This window comes from Ischnura elegans, chromosome 11 (genome assembly GCF_921293095.1).
Source record: "Ischnura elegans chromosome 11, ioIscEleg1.1, whole genome shotgun sequence".
In the NCBI taxonomy this organism is placed as follows: domain Eukaryota; kingdom Metazoa; phylum Arthropoda; class Insecta; order Odonata; family Coenagrionidae; genus Ischnura; species Ischnura elegans.
The window spans coordinates 9,448,336-9,475,026 of record NC_060256.1 but is presented as its reverse complement, the minus strand read 5'-3'; the positions used below and the strand labels follow the sequence as shown (position 1 = coordinate 9,475,026).

The following is a 26,691-nucleotide window of genomic DNA, read 5'->3' as shown; positions in this document are numbered from 1 at the left end:
TCAAGATGGTGTTTTCAGTTTTCTTGAAGTTAATGGTAGTCCGTTTGGGAAATTTAGGCTAGATGAATATGTATTGTGAATTGAAGTGCAGCAGGGCCATCATTTCGCAATAACTCCATAGCTTTCCAAAGCATTCGTCACCAGTGAAGGTCCTGCAAGCTTGGCAAACCTGACACAAATTTGATATTTTCATAAGGCAGAGTGAGGGGTAACTGGCTTAGGTGGTCAAGAAAGTCCTTATCGAGAGCTTAACTCCGATCTTACGTGGCTGACATGGATCATTCAGTGTCCATAGACCATGGTCTATGAATTTTACGGAGGTTGTACAATCTCAGTGGTTTCACTGCAGTGGGAAGCAGGTGTCGTTGTTCTTTTAGAATAAGTGATTGCTTAATGATTGACCCGGTGGTTTTTTCTGTTTTGGCAGTAGGATTGGTTTTCAAAATGCTATATTGGCTGCCCCATCACCTGGATCACCGACTTTACAATTACCAGACAAATTCAATATCAGCATCTTCAACCTGAAGATGCCATCACGAGATTCTACAAAAACATTGTCTAAAAAGCATACCTGGACACATACCCACAAACATCCAGAGATCAATTCAACTGCACCATCGGAGTCCTTTAAATTAGCATCTGATGTATATGGTTAGCTTATTGTTATTTGACTGTTCCCCAAAACTGGAGTCATTGTTTGTCCTAAAGAATTGAGGGGTAATGGCTGACTGAAATACAATAGCCACCTAACTTCCTTCAAGTCTTGCACTACAGTTGAGGACCTCTAATCCAGAAAGCTTGGGACCAAAGGGTTTCTGGATTTCTTGTCTTTATGGTTATTTTATTAATTAATTAATTTATAAATGAGTTCAGGCTCTTGTGCTCGATATTTGAGATCCCTACGTGTCCATGCCTTGGTTGTTAGCATATGTTTATAGCGTGTGCTAACTTCCTACTCATCCCAGAACAAGGCTCAGAGAGTGGTGCCACGAGGTGGCGAGTCTAAACACTACGCAGAGGCATTTTCAAACGTTCCAGATTTCCAGTTTCCCAGGTTTCTGGATTTCGGATATGAGGTATTCAATTGTAGTTGAAAATTAAACCCTCCTGAACTCTTCCGCTGCTTCTCACTCTCCGGAAACCTGCCCACCACACGCGGAAAAGGTGCTGAGTGCTTGGCAAGGAGGAAGAAAAGGTGCGTTTACAGCAGCGAAAGGGTAAACAGGCCCCAAAGCTGCTCACAATGGAGTGCACATGTGTGTCTCCTTTCAAGGCTTTTTCATGAGCATCTCTCCCCACCTTTAAAAGCATGCTGTGAGAGAGAATTTGGACACATCCATCTTTCCATTTGGGCAGCTCTCGACCTGGCCTACATACAGTGCATTTCCCACCGGTGCAATGACACAAGATGGTTGGAAGTGTCAGAGAATATTTTAAGAGTAAGCATGTATGATATGAAGTGGGATCGGTGAGATTACCTCCAGGCCTTCATAAAATACCAAATTATGTGAAAATAAAATGCAAATGTTAACTCACAATGCACTTGCTCAATTTTTCAGTGGCACATTTACCATTTGGCTGGCATGAGTGACATGAGTCCATAAATGACAATATTAGGCAACTTGAAGTGTTTCATACATAGCAACTGGATAAATTTACATCCGTACATATAATGAAAAGTTATGAACATACTCAATGTATGATAACACAAATATCACCCGAAGGTAGTATCTAAACGGGAACATAATAACAATTTGAATGAATTTTACGTACAATACTTACGCATTGCTAATTCGTATCAAGGAAGCAAAATAATATCGCTTAGCATTTGAGAACTACTGAAGAGTAAAATGGAATATATCAAACCTGAAGAGATAGTTTGGCATCTCAGGTGTTGCCGTGTTTACGACTTCTTTTGACATTGCAGTCCCAAAACCCATGAATTTTCAATCTCAGCATAAAGCCTTGTGCGTTGATTTTCTCCTTTCGATTCCAAGAGGAAACAAGATGTCCATTATCCGTCATGACTTGCAAGCAAAGCACGTGGGACGAAAACCAACAGATTGTGAATTATTAATTTTGATTGCGAGACATAACTGTCAAGCGAATGTCGACCGACAAAAACAAATTTCCTCAAAAGAAAATATAGGAAATCGATAAATGGCAAGCAGAGGACGCTTGAGTGGAGTGGAATCAAGTGGATTGGAGAACGGTTATCGGTCGCGCTCAATCGTTCAAATTGGTTCAAATCACGGAAAACAAATCGGAAACTTGACAAATGAATAGAGAAAATGAGCTGTCGGTGCTACTAGCTGGCCCGTATCTAATTAATGATTAATTTATTGGATGATCTTCTTTAAGTTGCGACACTGCATTTACTTTAAGAAAGCGCTGACGTTATCTAATAACAAAAAAAGTAAGAGTGATGCAAAATCAATAACGCCATTGTTACATTGACTTCGGCGCAGAGTTGATGGGATAGGATTTTTGCCGCAAGAGAATGGCAGACGAAAAGTATATTCTTGGCATTGACATAGGCACTACCTCCGTCAAAGGTTGCATTGTCAGTCAAAGTAGCCGGCAAGTTGTTTCGCGGCAAGTGAAGGATTCGCGAGCTGGTGGCGTGCCTAGTGAGGTAATCATTTTACAATCAATTCCTTAATCCAATTTAGACCTTGTGAAACGGCTTTTTTTTTTGTAGAAAATGAACAGAAAACTTGCCATGATTTGTCGTCTCGATGAAAACGTCGAAACAGGCTGGGAATTTTACCATGAATTCATTCCCTAGATTGTGAGAGAATGAAACCCTTACATTGTTTTCAATTTTCCCTCATATTTACATTTGTTTTAGCTGGGCGTGGAAGGAAACAAGCAAGATGCCCCCACTATATTGTCTGCTCTATACAATTGCCTGTCCAGACTGCCAAAAGACCAACTGCGGAATGTCAGCCAAATCGGTATTTGTGGACAAATGCATGGTGTTATGCTATGGGATGGTGAAGCCATTGCTAGTGTTGGTCCAAAACATGCAGAAAACGTAGGTTAGTTATCGGTGGAAAGGATTTGCGATATTAACAAATGTGTTTATTACTTTCACATGAGTGCATACAGTTATCAGTCTATTATTGATAGCAGGTTTCATTTTGTACTCTTGGTTGTTGGATGAAAGTTTTTCCTCTCTCATTAGTTGATATTCCGAATTATATGTTAAATCAGATGATCTCATTAAAAGCCTGCCACAGTAATTGATCTATGGAATCGTTTTCATTTGCAGCCAGTGGTGCTCTAACTGATCAACGTTTGGAGGTTCCTAGTGGTAGTGTATCCCACGTTTACACTTGGCAAGATTCTCGATGCAGCCCCGAGTTCCTCAGGTCTCTACCAAAACCTCGATCTTCTCACCTGAGAGTAGCATCGGGATTTGGATGTGCAACCCTCTTTTGGAAGCAGCGGTATCAACCAGAGAAACTACAAAACAGCCCCTTCACGCAAGCTGGAACTGTGCAGGATTTCATCGTGGCTCTTCTTTGTGGGTAAATATCAGGTGTAATCAGTGAATCACGTTGTTCTCTCTAGGGCCGTACACCTCATAACTATTTGCAAATACAGGCTTCTTTTCCTTCAAATTAACATACCTCACAAGCCATAACACTTGGTAAGCCATTAGAATTCACTTTTTTTTTACTATAAATATTGGGGAAAATCTTGTTAATACCACTTTACTTCACACTATTTTGATTTTAAAGTAGTGTGGAAACTCACTGGCAATGTGAATCAAACGTTGGTACCTCGCCTTTCTGGGCTACTGCCCTGACCAACGTGATCAAGATGCCATTATTACTTCGGCAATTTTACCTATGCCTATGGTGTTAGGTTTTCATGCCGTAAAGGATTGCATTTTTATGGAGAAAGAGCGTCTTAGAAGCCAATACCAATGGTGACCATCATACCTTTGAATGCTGAGTTTGGTAGTAAATGTGATTTTTTACCTTATGTATCATTAATAAATCAGCCAATTGACTTCAGTGAAAATGCCTGAAGATAAGAAAATTTTAGTTCCAGCTGAATTAGGGAAATTAAATATCTCTGAAACCAGTTTTTCACAGTAACACAAGTTGCCACAGGCAAATATACAAAGGTAATTACAGATACAAATTGAAACAAGGAGAAGAACATAAACACGATGATGACACAGTAGTGGCATGGAGATGGAATGAAGGCCAAAAACGCTTGGAAAATTTTCGCCTTTACCAGGAATCAAACCATAGACCTTCTGCTTTCTGGGCAGATGCTCAGATCACCAAGCTATAGAGGCTACTCTTATCTCTACTCTATATAGAGGCTATCTATAGTGTTCTCAGTGGGCGGTTTAAGTGACCAATTTCCCCCAGATGTAGCCAGATTTTTTGGCCGAGAAATGGCTCTGGACGCACCAAGGAAGAATTGAACACACACAGAAGGAGATGTGGAATCAAAGATTGTCACACTCACAGAGAGAGTCAACAAACAGAGAGAACTTAGAAAAGGATAAGACAAGTATCTGCAGCTATTGTAACGTTTCTTTAATAAATTAATGTGCTCAAGTACATATATAAATTTCAATAAAACCAAGGTATCTAATGCAAAAATTGGAGTGTTGATAATGGTTTTTGCTTAATTCCAGCGGTATAAATGGAAATGAAAAAATTATTTTCTTTTTTTATTTATTTTTATCCCTTGAACAGCCTTTCTCACCCTGTGATGTCTGTGCAAAATGCTGCGAGTTGGGGTTACTTTGATACCGAAGCTATGTCGTGGGAAACAGACTTGCTGGCAGAAGATGGCTTCCCTGTCCACCTTCTACCGCCAACAGTTGTAGCCTCGGGTTCTGTAGCAGGGCATTTAGTCAACTCATGGTATGGAATTCCAGCTGGGACACCTGTTGGTAAGCCACAGGCTATGAAGCCTGCTGAGAGTAACTTAGCAGTTAAATTATTCATACTACCATGTTGAACAGTTCTTATGATTTACTCTTTGATTATGGTAAGCTGTGTGTACATTAGTCAAGGGATGGGAAATTCTTCATCTTCTCGATTTTCATATCCTTGATTATTGGAAAAGATTTGAGAATTGAAAACGTGAATTTTGCATTTTTTTCGATTTATCAAAATGTAACCCTGAGTAATCAAACATGATTTTAATTAATGTCCTCTCACAGGGATTGCTAAAATAAAATTATTGGTCAACTGTATTTTCATTTCTTATACAGCAGACTCCCGATTATCCAGTTGGGATTTATCCGGGTTGTGGATTATCCGTGTATGATTTTCACTCTCGCTCAACTTTTCCGTGAACTTAATAAAAAAAAAACGGATGCTAAATCATCAGAATTACGGCATTAATGCTAGGATACACCAGGCTTATTAAATTCCTTAGAATCCCCTTCGTAAAACAAAAGTGATTATGCGCTAGCTGCATTCATGGGAGCACCATTTTCCTTTTTTCCAAGCCTCGCAGTGCGCGACCTCGCTCCTTGTTCATGGATACACGTCGCGCAGCAGTTGCAACCCAGGCAACTTGTGCGAGACGTGACTACGTAGCGTGGTGCTTGACAATGTAGTTTATGATGTTGAGTAGTGGTTTTGAAGCATTCTTGCAATCCACTTTTCTGTCATCATCATCATCACTGGTCAACAATCCTAGGATTGGTTTGACGCAGCTCTCCACTCAGTTCTCCTATCAGCTAATCTTTTCACTCCTACGTATTTCTTCTCTTTCACATCTCTCTTTACTTGTTCCATATATTTTGTTCGAGGTCTTCCTTTTCCATTCTTGGCTTCCACCTGTCCTTCGACGATTGTCTTCATCAGGCCATCATGTCTCAAGATGTGGCCTATAAGGTTGTTCCGTCTTCTTATTAAGGTTTTCATGAGGCTTCTCTTCTCTCCTACCCTTCTTAGGACTTCCTCGTTACTAACTCGGTCGATCCATTTGATTTTCATCATTCTTCTGTAGCACCACATTTTGTATCCTCGATAACACATCCTCCGATGTGTGGTTTTCGAAACCAGGCCTTACATGGATCATTAACAATACGAGTACACCCATGTTATCGCCACTAAAAAGATCGCAAACTGGCGAAGAAAGCTCTCATTTAGCATGAGTTAGGGAAGCACTCTAAAATAACAGAATACCTCCATGAATAATAAAATATTGTTTTATTTTATGTAAGTTATGAACATTGCAAGACATTTAAGTGTAAGTTTGGGTTATCCATATTTTCCGATTATTTGTGCCGTCTCTCCCCATCATTAGCCCATTAGGATAATCGTGAGTGTACTGTATTGTAACCAGCAATCGTAAGGGGTGTCTCTCGCTGGGTGAATATGACTAGCGTAATCATCCAACCAGAGGTTTGTTTGGTAAAAACCCCCATGCATGCCTGTGTGAGGCCGTTTAACAGTTCTGATAATAATAATAATAATAATAATAAAATTTATTTGCCTAGAGATCTTGGTACTTACATGTTCCATGATAACACATGATGAACACATATAAAGAATATTGCGGCATAGCCCTGAAGAAATTAAGATTCGTCAAGCGTATTGTGGGAAGATTTTCAAATGAGAAAGTGAAAGAAAGGTGCTATTTCGCTCTCGTCCGACCGCACCTTGAATATGCAGCGAGCGTATGGGATCCCGTGCAGAAAGACTTAATCCGCAAACTTAATAAAATACAAAGGAAGGCTGCGCGTTTCGTCAAAAACTGCTACGGGCGTACAGACAGCGTTACCCAGATGTTAAGCGAATTAGGCTGGGAGCCGTTGGAGACTCGGAGGCTGCGCGCTAGGCTTAGATTGCTTGAGCAATTGAGAATGGATATCTTTAAGAGCGACACAGAGAACATAATATTAGAGCCACACTATATTTCCAGGTCCGATAGAAGCGATAAATTAAGAGAGATGTTTTGCCGAACGGATAGATATGGGAATTCGTTTTTCCCCCGAACCATAAAGGACTTTAATAAATGCTAGTACCAACCTCGTTAGAGTACTTCATTTTTTTTTTAGCTGTAAACGGCTGGTGTCCTAACACCCCCTGCCACACGCCTTTTAGGCGGCTTGCGGGGTATTATATAGATGTAGATGTTCCATGTCAATGTTTAGTTACACAAAATAAAAAATACTCTTACAGAGCATATTTACACTGTCAAATATTCATCAATAGAATAAAATAAATGTCCCTTGAAGAACTCCTTCCCCTTAAATTTAAAACTATACATTTTTTCCACTCTATTAATGTTTCTAGGTAGCTTAAGCTTGCGTTTTTTTGTTATATCTGCAGTATCTGTATTCTGTTTTATGTATTTGCTGTATCAAAAAAACAATTGTTACATAGAAGGATTCCCACATTATGGGAGGAAAAGCTGGTTTTACTGGTTCTGATGGAGTTCACATGTAGGTTGCCACAGTTCCTGGTATAGTAGTTGTGGATGCTATCATTGGTAGCATACAAACCAATATTATTTGCGTTTAGCACAAATGATTGCACTCAACAAGATGACTCACAGAATTGGGAGAATGGAGTTTCTTGAAAAGAGGGCGAGCTGGAGCCCTGAGGGGTGCACTACACATCAGACTCACTATTTTACTTTGTATTTTATAAACAACATGAGTATAGGGTAAAGGGCCCCAAAAAGGATGCTAAAAATAACATGGGAATAGAACTCACCATAATAGATTAAAATTAGCTCTTCATTATTAACTGTTAACCTAATTGAGCAAACTAAAAAGCACACTGTACAGAGTATCTTACGGAGGATAGATATGTGGCTATCCCAGGTTAGCCCACTATCTAGAGTAACACCTAGGAAGGAGGCATTGTCGTTCCTTGGAATTATTTTACCATCGAGAGACACTGAAATACTTGTTAATGGCTTATTATTGTTTTTAAAGTGGATTAGATTGTTTTTTCCCTATTAATAAGAAGAGAATTATTATTACACCACTCTAGCAAGAGGAGGACAATACTGCTAGCCCTTAACACCAGGCTATCGACTGAAGAGGCTGACATCGGCATACAATATGGGGAGTGTATTAGGTACAGAATTCAGCAGCTCTGGAAGTTCATTAACATACACATACAAGGAAAAGCACTGGACCTAGGACAGATCCCTGAGGAACCCCACAGCGAATTATTTTGTGGGTGATATTTGAGTTATTCCCTCTTTATTAACACATACACTCTGTTGTCTGTTGTTCAGAAATGATTTTATCCATTTATATGTAGTACCTCTAATTCCAAGTTGCTGAAGTTTCGACAGTAATATGAGGTGATTGACACAATCAAAGGCCTTGGAGAAATCGAATGATAAAACAAGAGATTCTAGTTTTCAGTCTAAGTCAGACAATATTTTATTCATACTGTGGTTGGTAGCAGTGGTAGTGGACAGGGATTTTCTAAATCCATGCTGGAAGGTGGATAATAGGTTGTGAGATTCCAGGTATGTTATCAATTGAGCATAAAAAACTGTTTAAAAAATTTTACCTAATTGATTGATTATAGATATTGGTGTATATGAGCTCATGTGCTGTTGTCTGCCTTTACCTTTATAGAGGGGGTTGACTTTGGTACTTATAAAGGGAGATGGAAATTGGCCAAGCCTTTGGGATTCACTGACTAAGAATAAAAGAGGGGGTTTAATGATATCAAATGATTTTTCAATCATGATGAGGGTAATGCCATCTGGACCAGTGGTGTCTTTATTTGCCATTTTGTGAAAGATATTAGTTAATTCACTGTCAGAGCATGGGCGTAGAAATAGAGATTTACATTGGCTTGATGATTGTCTATGAATGTTTTGTTGAATCACATCGAATAACTGATGTGGCGTGAAAAAGTCATTAAAAGCCATGCCAATTTCAGAACTTCCTCAAGTAAGATGTCCTTTTCAAGGTGCAAAAAAGTCAACTGCAGAGTTATGCAGTGTGAAACCCTTTCAATTCTGTTGAGAAATTTTTGTTTTCAAAACAGGGTACCTACTTATGAATGATGTAGAATCTGAGTTTTTCCCGGCGTATGCTCTGCAGGAATATTTCTCGGGTTTCCCACCGGGTGTCGTATCGGGTTGTAGTTCCCAACGTTTCCATGCCTAAGTCCGTCATCGTCATCAGGGGTTAACCCCTTTGGGAACTACAACCCGATACGACACCCGGTGGGAAACCCGAGAAATATTCCTACTTATGAATCGATACCTCCACTGCAAAAACGCTCAGCAGTCGCCCATCGAATCATATATGCTCATCTATTAGCCCAAAAATATGAATCCACTCAGCTGGCAGTGTCCGGAGCATAAACGCTCACCTCCAAGCTTGGAGAATAGGAGATGAGGGGATATGTTCCGGACACTGCCAGCTGAGCGGATTCGTAATGTTGGGCTACTAGATGAGCAGATTTGATTCGGTGGGCGACTGCTGAGCGTTTTTGCAGTGGAGGTATCGGAATGGTTTAAACTTCAACTGTAATATTTGTGTGAATGTTCCTTTGGCAGCTTAATTGTTGTTTTGAATTAACAACTTATTCTCTACAAGTTAATCACATGTCCTAGAACTAGTAAAATATTATTATTAAACTTTATTGCAACAGGAGCTGCCTTGGGAGATTTGCCATGCTCAGTTTTGGCCACCCTAGTTGGGGAGACTGATGCAGTCATGAATGTGTCCACATCAGCGCAGCTGGCATTTGTGATGCCTGAGGGATACCGCCCTGTTCCCTTCATGGCTACGGAGGATACAGGCTCTCCTGGGACTGGACCATCCTTAGAAACTGTAGAATATTTCCCGTACTTTGATGGCCGTTACCTTTCTGTGGCTGCCTCAATGAATGGAGGCAATGTGTTGGCTGCCTACGTTGCTGCACTGCAGAGGTGGGTGGGCGAACTGTCCGGAGGCAAGCACGGAGTCCCTCAAGGTTGGTGGAGAAAAGTATGCTGCCTGATGTCTTTGACTGATTCGTACTTTTTAAGCCTTTGATGCTGTTTATTTATAATCCACATGAGACATTTTAATTCTCTCAGGCCCTCAATGGCTGCTAGATTTTTCCACAATTTAACTAGGCATGATTAAAATGAGTGATTGTGGAATCTGCAAAGCCCAATTTCCAAAATGTTATACTTGAATTTCATTTTTTAAATCCTATTTTATGTATAATTCTTCAAGAGTTAAATTTTGGAGATTTAAATAAGCAAAATACAGCTGAGTTTAGGCATAGATTTTATCTAGCTAGGAATTATTGGTGAAGGTACATTATAATAATAATAATAATAGTTTTATTGGACATTAAACAAATTAGAATTGGCAATAGTCTTCGTCATACACATAGGAATTATCAAATACACAAAATACATATGGCAAAATCTATTGGATTATGCATCAAGAAAGGACATTACAATTTCACATTCGAAAAACTCATTAATGGAGTAAAAGGCTATTTTCAATAGCCAGTCATGAATAACTTTTTTAAACTTTGTCACACTCACAACTTTAGTTTCTGGGGGCAATCTGTTAAAAAAACGAATTTTTAGTACAGTGAAACCTCTATTTTACACTTTTGAATGGACCACTTACAAAAAGTGCAAAATTGAGGATATTGTAAAATAGAGTATCATTGTTTAAAGGCGGTATTGTTTGGGACCTGATAAAAACGGTGCAAAATCAGGGAAAATGTATAATGGGGGAATGTAAAATCGAGGTTTCACTGTATATCAAATGAATTGCTGTTTTTGCTTAACCTGCAATAAGGGACGTCTAGGGTGCCACTATTCCTTGTGTAATGATTGTGAAAATTAGACTTTTTTTCCAAGGAGCCCAGATTATCTTTGACATTGCACAGGGATTTATATATGTACAAGCTGTAGAGAGTCATAATCCCAAGCTTAGAGAAGACAGGCTTGCAGTGATCCCTTGGGTGAGAAAATGATATTATCCTTACTGCCTTTTTTTGCATTTTAAATAAATTATTGGCGGATGGTGAATGGCCCCAAAGTTCAATACCATAATTAATATGGCAATGAAACAAAGCGTAGTATATGTTTGTAAGGTATGTACTCTTTTGGTATCAAGTATACAAGTTTACATAGCATATAAACTGCCTTGGACACTTTACCAAGAGTGCCTACAGCATGTGGCTCCCAAGTCAGTTTTTGGTCGAGTTCAAATCCCAATAACTTAATGGTGGTCTGGGGATTATCAGAAGTGCTCAAAGAGAAGACGAGTGACTGAGTTTTATCATTGTTCAGAACCAGACCGTTTGCAGAAAACCAGTTAGAGGCTTCAGTAAAAAACAAGTTAGACGTAGTGCTTGTATTAGTCAGGTGATTAGACTTGTGAATAAAAGTAGTGTCGTCTGCATAGAGTATGGACTTGCATGAGACGTTACGGGGTAAGTCATTGATTATAATAAGGAATAGAAGAGGCCCACGGACTGAGCCTTGAGGAACTCCATAATTTAATTTCTGGGGTGAAGAAAGGTTATTATTGATGAAAACACACTGGGATCGATTGGTGAGATAGGATTCGAATAGTTGTAGTTCAAGATTATTGAAACCATAATAATGGAGTTTTTGAAGAAGAATCGGATGAGAAACGCAGTCAAATGCTTTAGATAGGTCGCAGGCATGGAGTGATGTCGGCCCTGTTGATGGGGTGTGTGCATCAATTACCACACTAGGAAGTAGTTTTTGTTCCCAAGTAAGTGTATAATTGTGCAACTAGCAAAGTAAACAATTTTACTTGAATGTTACTTCAATTATCTCAACAGCTTTCATGTGATGACATAGGTCACTTATCACGGACAATTCAGAAGTGCATCACATTCAATGCTGCACAGGGACAGTGCCTCAATTGCAGCTATATTAGGAATCAAGTTTTGGCCACCCATATATATGGAGTCCAAGTACCTCTTTCTTGGGATATTCTTCTCTAAGGGGTCCATGTGTAGGCTATGGTGCCTCATTTTGCCACTTTTTTTTTTGGAGCGAATCGTAATACATACCCGGCAAAAGTTGCAATTTGTAAATAATTTAAATTTGGTTTTAGCAAGCGCTCATTTTTTCCAATGGTGTATAATATTGGTATTTCCTTGATATTTTAGACCAAACACGTCAGCTCTATTCCTTCTTATTACCCAGGAAATGACCTTTTATCGTGTCCCCGATAGCAGTTTTGTGGGTAGGCAACCCGCAACACACAATCTTATTTTACGTTATGCTTGCGATAAATGACGCGAAATAGAGATGTTTTCAGTCAAAAACGTGTGAACCATGTCTGAAGTTGTTAAGGGTAGTCACTAGGATGAGTGTATGCTCTTTTATACCATTGCCGACTATATTGACAATATTTTCGTGTAAGAAGGTATCACTGAAGATGGAAATTATCATTTGGGATTCACTATGACAGTTTTATGTCTCTCAAGGGTCAAATTCACCTCCCCTGCGGTTAGAAAAGGGATGTATTTTAGTATGACGTAGCAAATGTAGAGCTTCTCGCTCACCTATCCAGAGAAGCTAGCCATGCGACCCAGAGCCCATCATGTGGAGGGGCCTCCTTACTATCTTGGGCTCCTCCGCCTCCTCTACCCAACCCACCAGCTAACATTATGCAGACCAGTTTATTTGTTCTGAATCGTCACCATCCAGAAAATTGCGAAATTTTGAGATTTCGATTGAAACTTTGGCAGAACTTGCGTGAAATCAAAGTGGACCTGATTACGCTATCTTTGGCATTATTGCCGTGTGCATGGGAAGCCACTTCGGAGACTCGCTTCACTGTCTGTTCCACTGCCACTGTGTGGTGGAGATATATGGCAAATGACTATTCTGGCGAAATATTTTCAGGAAGTGACAGTTTTTCAATGATTTCTTCATTTGATGTATTCCTCACAACTTGTAGCACGATAATAGTAACATCGGTGGTTTCCCAATGAATCATTTCTCCATAATCCATGGCTTCAAAATTCAAATGGGAAACAATTTTCCATCTGATGGCATAATTTAAATTACTTACTTCGTGATATATAGCTCTAAGAATTTTAATTTGTGCCTCCCGTCGGACAGTCAGTCGACAATCACTTATCACTAGAGGCAAGAATTTGTGGTGAATAAATCTCTCGAATTTCGTCATTAAAAATGACCCATTTCGGGATAAAAAATGGGAAATGGCTCTAAATTTCGGTGTTTAAAATATATTGATTCATCCAAGATTTCTCAGCTGCCATTTGGTGATACCTTGCATTACTATATTTATGGCTGTTCTGGAGAAAATTTATTTGAATGTTAATGTATTTACAACAGTTAATAATAATATATTTATTTTACTCTTGGAATGTACATGCATGGTTTTGTCTATAACATACAGAAAGGGTTACATAGGTATAACGTAGACATAGGGTTACAATGATTGAGGTACATACACAAAAATACAGTATTTATTTATTCATCTGAATATTTTGCAGTACAATTAATCTCCAAATGTCAAAGATAACATAAGTTCAACATTTTCTGGTGTCAAAGTTGTTCTACGGTCACTTACAATATTTGTATATGCTGAAAATCCACGTTCACTGTCCACATTAGATACTGGTACCGACAGTGATTTAACACTTGCATGTACAAACTCAGCATGATCTTTTTTTAAGTTGAGTAATTCTGACATGAGGTCAAATTCAGATCCATTAGAGAGTGCTTTCGTGAGTGCACTTTTAAGAGCAGCATGACCCTCAAGAACCACTTGTGAAGATAGAGCTGCCATTAATGGTAGATGCTTTGAGGCCCTGATAATATCATTATTTGTAGTGGATCTCATGAACCTTTCATCAAAAAGTTGGCCAATAGAATGAAGAAATCCCTTGGCAGTATCTCCATGCTGTAACTGTGAAAGCTTGATTTTTGCCTTCGTAGCTGCATTAGTTAATGCTGCTGTCAGCACAGGTGCAAGTTTTTTTGGGAGATTTTTTATTAGACCAGATGTGTCATTCCCAAAACTACCATCACTTACAATTTTTAGACTATTTCCTATGTCTATTAATTTGCTTTGTAGTTTGTATGAATAAGGATATGCACCCTCAAGGCATTCTAGCAACTTCACAATCGGTTGACAATGTTCAACAACAAATGCTGCTTGGCACTGTATAATAGCAACCTCTTCTTCGGTCAGGCTACTTAACCTATGTACAGCACTTCCTCCCTCCCCCACCAATGAGAAAAATTCTCGGATATCAGAGAGATACTCATTAACATAAATGGCAGCCTTGTGCCAAGAATTCCAGCGAGTAGCTACAGGAGATGGAAAAAGCTTAGCTTTCTTTTCACCCTCTTAATACTTCTGCTGTAAGAAAGCAAGGTATGCATGTTTTCTTTTTCTCGTATTCAGAAATGCACTTTTCACCTGCAGTATACACTCATTTAACTCTTTTAAATTAATCTGAAAAATATTACTCACTAAATTAAGTTTGTGTGCCCAGCATTGTATGTGCACCAGGGACTCACCAAACAGGACTTTCAGGCTGTCAACACACTTTTTCATATATGCAGCAGAATCAGTAACGATACAAGAAACATTTGTTAAAGAAATTTCCAACTTGTTAACAACATCCATTATTGCCCGACCACATTCAGTAGCATTAGCATTGGATAAAATCTTTACCCCCCCGACATACAATTTGGAGCTGTCACTACATTCTAGGATTTTAATTAAAACTAGAAAAACACACTGCCCTTTTCTATCTGTCGTTTCATCACAGAGAATTGAAATTTGTTGGTCTTTTACTTTTTGTCTCATAAATGCCTCCTCTTCTTCTCGGACTTGAGGGATGTAAGTCTTCCGCATCATATCAGCTGAAGGCAAATCTCCAGCGCCTGAAAAAATACGAAATATTAAATGCAACACAAAATTTCCATGTTATCTGGCCCAGCCCAGTAGTATCTTTTGAATAGAGAAATGCCATATTGTCTGAATTACAGATAGTATACATAATTTTAAGTATAGCAAGGTTAAGTTAAAGCAAGCCATATCCAAAAGTTATATGGAAAGAGATCAGTATAACTAGCTAAAAAATATAGAGAAAAATTTAATAGTTGCTCACCTGGGATGTATTCACTCATCCACGATCGCAGACTGAGGTTATCTAGTTTTTCTATTGGAATATTGGCTTCCAAAAATGCTTTACAGGTGGCCATGACGAAATGATTTTTTTCTACTCTTGCCATTTTAGAACTTTGGTAAGTTTCTTGGAGTGAAGCTTGCCGTTTCACTGATTGACCCTTCTCCTTTGCTTCTTTGAATTTCTTATGTCCTGCACCCTCACAGTGCTTAGCACAGGTATCTTTACGAGCCCATTCAATTCGGCAGTTGCAGTATTTGCACATTAATATTTTCTTCTGTTTATCAAAAACATAGAAACCTTCACTTCGAAACTGATTTTCGCGGTCAAACACAGTTACTGCTTTCGGCATTTTCCTTAGGTCAATTTACGCAATGTAGGGATGTCTCAAGCCGAGTTCACATGGGAGTGAAATATACGGAACAGACAGCGAGTGGAAAAGCATCTAGCCAATCACAATCCATTCCTTCTATTCCACTCCCGGCTTCCGCGGGGACTACAATGTAATGAACTGACTACAATGTAATCACTAATGTGACATTCGTTCCGGGACAAAGTTAGAAATCGCGCTGCGACAACGAGAAAAAAACAAACGAGTATCGCTTGGCGACTGCTTGAAATTTTGGTGCTGAGGTTGAGACGTGCAACTCGGAAATTAAAGCGGCAATTTTCGTGAATTACCGCTGCCCCTGAAAATTATGGCAATTTTTGACCACTACCTCAATTGAAAGTTACGGAATTTACGGTTTGATTCACAATTAAAGGTCTCTAAGATGCGTAAAATCGTTGGATTTGTACATGTAGAACGCGTCCTATGATTAGTATTGTACGGGTATTTGAATGAATTCAATTGGAAATTTTCCGTCAGCGCTTAAAATGATAGATTTTAATAGTCGGAAGTAGTAATATTTTCTGCAGAAATGAGAAAACAAGTGGGAGCAAGAACAAAACTTATCACGGAATATTTCATTCAGTGGAGGTAGTTTCGCGGTCTCGTGGTCTCACTCTTAATAAGTGCGAAGGTTTGTCGAAAATAATGGGGTTCGATACAAAGATGTTTCCCTATGTTACATGCTTGAATTTTGGCCGGCGATGAGGATTTTACGATGATAAGATGTTCTAAAGGTAGAGGTTTTGCTACATAAGCAACATTTTTGCAAAATATCCCGTAAAAATTCTTTAAAAATCGCATTATTTTCGCTTAGGATAATAAATTTCGCGTTATCCCAAATAATGTTGATATTTCGCGTCATTCCGCGAAAAAATCGTTTCGCGAAAAATTCGTGCCTCTACTTATCACTATTAGAATATTTTCTGGGAGTACAGGAAACACTTTTGTTTGGATGGATGAATTAACTACTGCTTGGTGCTCCTTGGCAAGTATCTATATCTAAGAATGGTCTCACAGACGTGACGATCATCATCGGCGAACGAAGATTGAGTCCTGATCCTAAATTGCATCACTACGTAGGCCTTTTATATAAATGTTACTATTTCGAAGACTTTATTGCTGGGTTTCTTAGCCCAAATGTATGACCTAAGAACTGTGTTAGCTGTCGTCAACCAACGGGCTTTATTTAGTTTCCCAGGAATCATAGTGACTAGCCCTTCTGGACATATTCCAGATGCAATGGCTTGGGGTATCTTGACTAAGTACTTCAGATCCTTATTAAGGTTTCAGATTTCTTCTGGGCTGTCGTTTGGCAAGTCACAACTTAGGAGATGAAATGACACCGCTGGGAGCTTTTCACATACTGGCAGTTTTGAAACTATGTTACCTTTGCATTGATACCAGCTGGAAATAGTGCAGTCAATGTGGGTGGAGAGAGGTTGAAAAGGCAACTCAATGAAATGCAGATGGCAAATAGACCATTGCATAGGTTTTCCCGACATTTCTTCCAATTTTGCAGGAAAACACCATTTCAACCCCCACTGGTGTTCGTCCCGTCATAGCCAAGAACTATATTGCTTAACTTTATGTTGCTATATTGCTCTTAAACTATAATTCCCGCTTTTAAAGCTGTGTTAAGCACAGTGGATATAATGTGTGCTGCAGTTCCGCTCTTACGCTATATCTCTGGTGAATTATGGCAGTCTTAGTCAAGTCTAATTTGACTATGGACTTTCTTTCTCTTGGTTTGGGGAATGACACTTCCTTAGCACACCACTCGTCACGGTTTTCCTCATCAACCTGAGTATCCTCAAAGTACCTATTCACTTTCATTCCTTAACGAAAACTGTTGATTCAGATGATTTGAGTTTAAGCTTCTCATTTATATGATTACGTTCAGCCCTTTCTTGCAATTTTTGACGTAGAGATGTCAATAGTTGCAATTCGGATTATTCTTCGACCTAGCTGTTCCACAAGGAACAGTACTCTAGGATAGAAACATTATTTTCTTATGACAGACACAATTGGTGAAGTTGGCACATTTGCAGAAGGCTATATCAAATAGTTTCGTCCCCTCTTCAGTAAAAGACTTTAATAAGTCATCCTATGTTTTCTGAAATACCGTTTTACTCTATAGGATTTAATTTGCCATATTTTTTTCATCATGTAGCATGAGATGAGTTGAAGTACTGTGGTTTACGTAACTACTAAAATAGGCGCTTTTTTCCAAAGGACACATGCCTCGACAGAAACTTCAGTGATATCTTCTTACACGAAAATATGGTCAATATAATCGGCGATGGCATAAAAGAGCATACACTCATCCTAGTGACTACCCTTAACAACTTCAGACATGGTTTACATGTTTTTGACTGAAAAAATCTCTATTTCGCGTCATTTATCGCAAGGACTCACTGTATATCACTTATCTCGCCCAGCTTCCCTTTCGCTTTGAAGCCTGTGACGTCACAAAATCCGATGAGTTCATCCTTGACTCCCTCATTCTTAGCCTAGTTACTTCTTTTTAATGCAGGCAATTAAAAATGCATTTGGATCCGAAAGTATCCAAAGATCCAACACCTGATATCAATTTTCCGATCCGTATCTGGATTCGAAGAAAATCCTGGATCATCCATGCAGGGGCAGTTTGGCCAGGTCGGCTGGTCGGCGATCGTTGAGGGCCCTGAGCTTAATGGGCCCCCACAATGCTTGTGTCTATCATGAAGCAAATATCAAAGGCGTTATTAAAAAAAGACTCTGATTACTTGAACCAAAGCTTTTTTGCCATTATCAAATTCTAAGTTTTCATTACTTGATTTATTTGCATTATACGCAGTGTATAAAGATCATGTGAAAATAAACAAAATAAAGGTGTCAGGAGAGAACCTGATTCTTTTTTGAAAAGACTAATCAAAAAATTTTTTAGTGCTTTATCTTAGATTTTTATCCATAAATTTCATAAGCTTTGATATTATCTCTTTACCCTGAATTTTTTTTAGAGAATTACTATTTTTGTTAACGTTTATCTAGTTTTCAAGAGCCAGAATAGGGTCAAAATCCGTGCTATTTCCTAAACTTTTCCGGGGGAGGGCCCCATCAGGAGCCCCAGTGGAGGGCCCCCAGACCACCTTGACCGCCCCTGGGTCCATGGTTCAAATCCCCCTGTGAAGCTTCTAAACACCCCAAATAAAATCCTCAAAGTGTGTGACGGCCAAGGGAAAGGAATTGGCTCCCCTACTCTGAATTTGTGATATTCACCTGCCAGAGGCTTGATCTGGGGTGAGCTCTACCCTCACTTATCCAAACCAACCTTTGGGTTGATTCTCTGGTGTTTTCAACGGTGTTCGGCGAGATGTTGTGGAACATAATGATACAATGATAAATGAAGAGCAAACTTAGTGCATGTCCACAGTAATTTTATTTGGTACGACGCGTTTCAGCGACCTTTGCTTGTTAGCTTTCTGTACCTGATGATAGCGAAGTAAGGTCTCTGGTGTTTTTGGCTGGAAATGAGCCATAAGTACCACCGCCAACTCATTATAGGTCTTAGATACCGGAGACACCGGGTCAAGTAAACTCTTTAAAATTTTGTAAGTGCCCGGACCCATCAATGTGATAAATAGCGGAACTTTCTTCTCATCCGCCACATTATTGACCACAAAAAACTGTTCCAACCTCTCAACATAGGAACCGAACTCTTCGGTGTCACGCGAAAACTCTCCTATATGGCCTATCAGAGACAGCGGTGCCTGCAGCTCTTGCTTCATCCTCGTCGCCAGTGGAGTGTTCCCGAGGAGAGGCGGTCCGAATTAACAACCACATGGTCCATTTAGATAAATGCTTTATTGCTCTCGTATCGTACGTAACACTCACAACCAACACAGTACCGTTACAACATGGCGCCCACTCCCTCACGCTAGCGAAGTTACACGCATCTCAAATACTCTTGACCATTGGTGACATCTACAAAACAATAGACACACACACACATTTAAATACACTTCAAGCATATCAGAATATAGATTTAAAAATGTCTATTTTTAAATTGTTTTAGCTAAAGTATGGGAGTGCATCTTGAAACTCGGAGAAGCAGAAGAGGGCAAGACTTCGTCCATGAAAATCCAGCCCCTTCTCTTTGGAGAGAGGCATTGCCCCGAGCGGAGAGCATCCATCGAAGGGATAGGACCATCCAGCTTAGGACTTGGCCCCATCACAAAGGCACTTTGTGTGGGACTTGTTGATAACATACACAGGTAAGCAATCTACAGATTGTGTCAGTTAGAATCCGGCCAACACGGGTTATCAGCCATCCAAAAATCTCCTGATAGTATATTGTGATACAATACTCACCCATGATATGGAATGGACTCAGATGAACGCTGATTGATGTAGTGGCTTGAAACTGGCTGTTCGAATGATATTTTTATTGATTTATTGATTGGCATCGCAAGTGCTCCTCTTTTTATCCCATGTGTTAATAATATACAATATGATTCCTTTCTAGTCTCTGTCGTTGGATATTTTGAAGTAAAATTATCTGCTCGGTCCAATTAAAAAGGTGCACAATGGCGGCAAATGATAGAAAATGCGAGCGGAATTTAAATCTCTTTTCTTTAGTAGAAAATAATCCTATAAAAATTATCAGATAGATTTCCATAAAAAATCTTTTAAAGATATTTACCCACCATATGGCGATAGAAAGTTCTAAAATTACTTTGGCTATGATGTGGAATTTTTAGCACAACAGATACAATAACCCCAGTTATACCCTAAATTCTGCATCCCTTTTGCTGACTGGGAAAGTTTCCATCTTAGCAGCCATCAATTAGCACTTTTGATAACAATCTTCTGTAGATTCACGAGTGTGGTCTCTTTGATATAAAATCACACATCACACTGATCACCCGCAGGAATAGCAATGATGTCTTCTCGAAGTTTTATTCATGTTGATATCATAAGGAGCAAAAATATTACTGGACACTTAAAAGTAATCATTGGGTACTTATAGTATGCATATCAGTGTTTCACTGTTTAAATTTTTTTCAAGAAAGTTAAACTGAAGGTCCTTTCCCTTGGGCTACAGCCTTGTCGCAGTGGAAAGGCTTGTGCATTCCAATGACCTCCTAGAACTGCACTGCCAAGATTAACTCCGAATTTTTCTTGGTAGGGCCACCCATGCCAGATAGTTTGAAGGGTAGGAACTGGACGAAAGGTGGTCCATGTGATGGCGAGCGTGAAACAGGGAAACATGCGAGATCTCGGAATCTGCAGCATGGAAATCAATAATTAGTTAGTGCCATATTTTGTGAAGCAGTGTGTGTTGTTAGTTCACTCCTCCTACATTCTCCATCTCTTAATACAACAAGGAAGACATGTATGTGGGTATAACAGCCTCCTCTACATCACTTTCCGATCAAATGAAGATGAAATTGATGCCATAAGGAATCACGGCTCACGTGGAGTACTTATGTATCCAGCCACCACTCCCCTGTAAAGTAGCTTAGGTCGAAGAATTTGTTTATCACTTTGTAGTTTGCTCTCCTCCAATGCACTCCCTTCGCAGAAGAAGATGTCATTGGTGTCGTATCATAGCTTAAACCCTGTAGAATCATCTTATGAGTGGAAATTTTACCCAAGTAAGTGCCATGCCTGTGTAAAGCAGGCTAACATGTGTTTTTCATCAGGAAAATCACTATTTTTCAACATTTATTGCTTGTGACAATAGTGCCATCTTTTGAGCTATTTCTCAAAGCTCATTAGATGGTGAAGACATCTCATTTGTTTGGGTTCACATTAAGGATTTTCTCCAAGAGGTATAGAGTGTTGCTAATGGTTTGAAACCGTCCCAAATTATTATTTGTATGGGGTATGTAATAATGGTATGGGTGTAATTGGAAGCATGAAGATGAAATAACTGTTCCGTAAAAGCATCTGAGCAAAAAATCCACCGAGGAAAAATCATTTGCCTTGACCGGGATTCGAACCCAGATCCCTCGAATTCCAGCTCAGTGCTTTAGCCAGTTAAGCTATCAAGGCATCATTTTCCCCTGTGGAAATTTGTGGACAATATCGGAAAAGGTGGTATGGACTGCTGAGCATATTATGCGACTAGCAGTCCAAGTCGTGCGCACGGCGTCACAGTTGGGGAGCAAAGCCCAAACTTTGAACACGAAGAGGTGTTCGCTGTAGACTTATTTCAGTATACTGGGACTAGCCGCGGTGATATATTTACGGAGTCACCCGCAGTGCACAAATTATGCGGAATCCACAGAGGAAAAAGGCGAATGATTTTTCCTCTGTGAATTTTTTGGACAATTTGTGCATTGTGGGTGACTCAGTAAAAGTCATCACCGTGGCTAGTCCCGGTATACTTAAAAAAGCATCTGACTTTAGAAAGTCCCTCCTGAAAGTTAATAAAGAAGTTACTCTTTAACTGTAATTAATTATTATTTAGTGACTTTTCACGTTTGCAGGTGAATTTTTTTTCAAGATTAACTTTAAATTCAATATGTTAGGTAATTTGTTTTTCATAACTTTCCTGACTGTTTACAGGATGATGCCGCAAGAAAAGCTGTTGGCTAGTGGTGTGAAGAGATTGCTCGGTGTTGGATCAGCCTTGGCAAGAAACAAAATCCTGCAGTCCTGCGTGAGGGAAAGATACGAATTAAGAAGTTCGAGTGAAGGTGAGGAAGGGGCTGGTGAGCAGCTAGAGGTCGTGTTCACTTCAGCTGGAGATGCTGCATTCGGAGCTGCCCTGGCCATGTTACCAAAGTTGGCTTAGAGAATGATGCTGGGAGCCTTTTCTAGTTTTATGCATACACACTCAATATTCATATCTTGCCAAAGTAAGCATAGTCTGATTGTTGTTATTCATTGATATTCCAAAGCTTTAAGTAAAGGTTAGGGGCACAAAAGTCTGATTTCTGGGTCAAGATGTTATCTTATGTACGTGAGATTTTACTCAATTACAGTACATAATTCCTTTTCTAGTGTTTAGATAGGTTGTTGAGTGCTTTAAATTATATACACCATTATTTTTGGAGGTATCTGCTAGTGGAAGAATATTCCTTATGCTCAATAACGTAGGCTCCATTAGATAATATGTTATTGGTATCTACTTTTATATATAGTAACTCATATATGTTCCTATTATTGAATACGTACGTGTAACAATATATCTTTAGTTTCTTGTTTAACTTAAAATAAATTTATGGATAGACTGAGCATCATGATTTCCCAGGTATTCATATTACTTAAACTTGCAATATAATGAGCTATGGTGCAATGGTGAATGAAATTTTAGAATTGAATTTTTCCAAAATATGTGTCTATGTGTCTAGTTTCTCACTTTTGGTGGGGAAAAGTATACAAAGACATTTATAGGGAGCAAAATCCAACAATATTTTTTGTACTAAGGAAATTTTCAGGTGACTTGGTGGAAGTGCATGCAATATGTACCGTATATATCTGATTATAGTCCTCCCTTTTTTCCAAAAATGACTGTGGTAAAAGTAGAGGGGGGGACTATATTCCCATGCATTTTTAATTTTTTTCCCAAAACTAAAGCCTTAAAATTTGGAGGGGGGAACTATATTCAGAAGGGGACTATATTCAGAGAAATACGGTATTTTATTTTTTAGAGCTGCTGCAAAAAAGTATCGTTTAACATCACTATTTGAGCGTGTAATCGCCTCAACCATCACTTGCTAAATTTTCATAAATAGAACTGCTACTTCAAAGTTCCAAGATTAAATCCAACCGGCAGCTTAACGTCCATGACCATTCAAGTTACCACATTAATAAATTTTTGTAGTTAACACTCGTAACCAGATCAATGATTTTGGTATTTCTATATACAATACATATGCCCAATTTGTGTGATCATTCAGTGACAATTTCAAAACTGTATTCCAGGAACATGTCCCAAATGGTAGGTTCACAATTACATACTATTACTTAACACTAACAAAACCATACCATTTGATTAAAGTTCAAAGATCAAGTATTACAAGATAAATATACACAAAACCATAACATTTCATTAGCGTAGAAAAAATTTAATTCGTTTTAAATATCAATTTTTGTAAAAAAATATAAAATTATTTCTCGCAATTGTCAAAACAATGCATTGTTTTAAAAAATTTAAAAATTTTGAGTTTGCTATGGGGGGCTTGAATATCATTTCTATCCGCAATTATCAAATGGTTCAAAACTTAATATTTAAACTAAATTTAGTGCTAGGTCTGATGAGGTACAAAATTTTCTGTGTAATGTCAGATCTGGCCAGTGCAAAACCTTTTGCTATGAAATTTCTGGATCAACTACCAGTTTATTTTTCATTTTCCACAACTCCAAATCTAACCAACCTCATCATGGGCGCACCCAGCGAGGGGCAGGAGGGGGCATCTACCCTCCCCCCTCCCCCTCCAGAAGCAAAAATCGCAAAAGTCTTCATTGAAAATCAGGACTGGATTGAAATTAATTTTTTAAACAAATGTTCTTTAAACCCACAAAAAATGATATTATTGTAAGACATGAAACTATTTTTTTTCCAATCAAATCATTTTAAAAAGTATTGAAGCACTGTAATAGTTTTCTTAAAATGTTGGTTTCACTCACCTTTTCCTTGATTTAATGTTACAATGGGAGCAACCATGGTTTGCTCCCCCCCCCCTCCTAGTTTTGATATTGAATACGCCCTTAAACCTCATCTTGACAACCTTGTGGCTACGTTCTGCATTAAATCCATTCATATATATGTATGTATGTACTTCTTCTCAGTGACCACATCAGTTACGCTTTATCCATTTCTTGCATCCAAGAAATTTATGTAAATGGTAAATGGCTGTGGCCACCAGTGAGCGTCAGTGGCGTAACTATGAATATGCTTTGGGGAGGGATGGGGTGACGACCCCTCTCTCGGGTAATGGGGGGAGGGGGGGAATTACGGGAAAATTTCTGAAAAATGACATGCCTGGATATACATTTTGCATCATTTTGACACTAAAAATTTAACTTTAAGCTTATGCAGTTATAAAATATCAAAACTAGACAATAGTTTTAAATTTGTATTTATTTAATTTCTCCGAGGCTTTGGGGGGGATGTATACCCTTATCTCCTCCCGTAGTTACACCACTGGTTAGTGTCATCCTACTATTGTTCTCTGTCCATTTTATGCCCAATGCATTTTGGACTAGTTTTGGGATAAAAATAAGATAGAGCGGTATATCAAGGAATTTCAATGACTGGGGTGCATGTTGAATGCATCACAATGAAATTCAACTTGGCAGCTTTCATTTCTCATCTATACATCTTACCATTAATTGTCAAATCAATTCCTTGTTGATGGTTAAATTTTTGTAAAGTTATGTTTCAATCTGACAAAAATATGTGTTCACTGATATTGTGGGAAGGCAATAACAATAGCAACCAATATATAGAAGATTTGTTCTGTTTCCAATTTGAGAGAGGGAACTGAGAGGAAAGAGAGTTGCGTTATAATACAAATGTCAAATTGACTCTTTTGTAAGCACAAAACCATGATATTCATTCATTTTCAAAGATGTTGGCACTTTTCTGGATGCCTTATGAGATTGTTTTTCTGCTTTCGTCATCATTTGTCTTCTGTCTTATCAAACCCTTTCAATGTGAAACTAAGTGTCACTGTCTGCATAAAAATATCACTCGCTATAGTGCAAACCATACTATTGGCCATACTTTTTATAATGGTTTCTACTGTGCATCTATTCTTTTATTATCTCACACCTCACAAGAAATCAGACAGTAGTCATTCTCATACTGATAACACGAGAGACTCAAACTCCCACCATGTACTAACGAATATACGGCACAGTGCAAAAGCTACAGTATTCGCATTACTCATGATATTTTTACTGCCTCAATGTGTTCAAACTCATCCCACATCTTGATACGTAGAGTGTGTTTTCCTCCTTTTGACATTTTTAGAGAAATCAAGTTCCTCTCTGAGTTTCAAGATTGTTGTCATGAAATTCACAGGTCTCTTTTGATGTATTTTTCTCCTTGCTGTATTCAAAATATGTACCACTTTCAGTATTAGTGCTTCAAAATATTATTGATTTCCTTAAGGCCATTGATTCAGAATATCTTTCCACTAAATTTGAGCAACTTATTTGTGTGGAGGTCATTTGTGAGAATAGAATTCATTGTGTAGTATATGTCTCTTTTGGTGTGTTGCGTCATCAGAATTTCTTCCAAAGGTTTGTCCAGGCAAGAGCAATGTGGTCTATTCATTGAACCTCATAAACAATCTGCTAAGACTGAAGCCATAAAGTGAATAGTTGACTGATTCTTTTCCCTCTACGTAACTTGAACATATTTGGAAAAGGAGGGGATTACCTCGGGAAGTCTACTAAAATTATAGACAGCTAATGCAAAATATATTATTTATGAAATGAATTTGGAGAATTGAACAATTGTTCATTGCTTAGGTATCCTACCTATTTCAGACAGAATTCTCATTATTGAATTTAGTTTCACTCCTTATAGGTTGTGAGTGTTAAACCCAATTAACTATGAGGTTGATTTACACCTATGTATGTCATAATAGTGTGTCATTCTGGCAGCTAATAATTTATTCAGTATTTTATGTAAAAAACTGAATGTAAGTTGCTCATTTTAATGATACAGATTGTATAAGTCTAGAGCAGAGCTGCTGTTAAACAAAATCATATTGCTTTCCAGTGACAAATTTTTCTTTATATTTAATCAAAGAATTTAAATAAAATGAGAAATGTCACTAATTATTTGCAGCTGATAGTAGACTGAGGGGAATCATAAAATTGATCCTGATGATAATTTGCGACTGAAGTCCTTGTCTGTTTTTCCACTTGTTCAATGAATGGGATGCATGTGTTAATTTAAGTGAAGGGCCTCAGGGATCTGTGGATGTGGTGATAACATTTACTATAGAATGGAGAAAAAATTGATGGAACACATCTTTCAGACGTGATCTCTGAGCCTGTGGTGAAGCTGATATCCTGTCCATTAGCTAAATACTATGTGATACATATTATGAGGTTGTGTGGGGCAAGAAGTAGGATTGCACAGAAAAAAAGAGATAATTTTCTTTGAATGATTCTTTATTGTGCCCTTAAGTTATGTCTCATTTTGAATGTCTCCCAATT

General features: G+C 38.5%; 1 protein-coding gene across 1 annotated transcript; it reads left to right on the top strand.

Annotated features, from left to right (window-relative positions):
- Positions 1-1,871: 1,871 nt before the first annotated feature.
- Positions 1,872-22,749, top strand: LOC124167967 (sedoheptulokinase-like). Its single transcript, XM_046546038.1, has 7 exons — positions 1,872-2,635; positions 2,852-3,041; positions 3,275-3,533; positions 4,725-4,924; positions 9,624-9,947; positions 19,580-19,778; positions 22,078-22,749. The coding sequence occupies exons 1-7, from the start codon at positions 2,501-2,503 to the stop codon at positions 22,304-22,306; spliced, it is 1,536 nt and encodes a 511-aa protein (XP_046401994.1). The 5' UTR covers positions 1,872-2,500; the 3' UTR covers positions 22,307-22,749.
- The last annotated feature ends 3,942 nt before the right edge of the window (positions 22,750-26,691 follow it).

Excerpts from the sequence above, each read along its gene's own strand:
- LOC124167967 (XM_046546038.1), top strand. The coding sequence starts at position 2,501 with ATGGCAGACGAAAAGTATATTCTTGGCATTGACATAGGCACTACCTCC. Across the intron at positions 2,636-2,851 it reads CTGGTGGCGTGCCTAGTGAG|CTGGGCGTGGAAGGAAACAA; the intron begins GTAATCATTTTA and ends CATTTGTTTTAG. Across the intron at positions 3,042-3,274 it reads AAAACATGCAGAAAACGTAG|CCAGTGGTGCTCTAACTGAT; the intron begins GTTAGTTATCGG and ends TTTCATTTGCAG.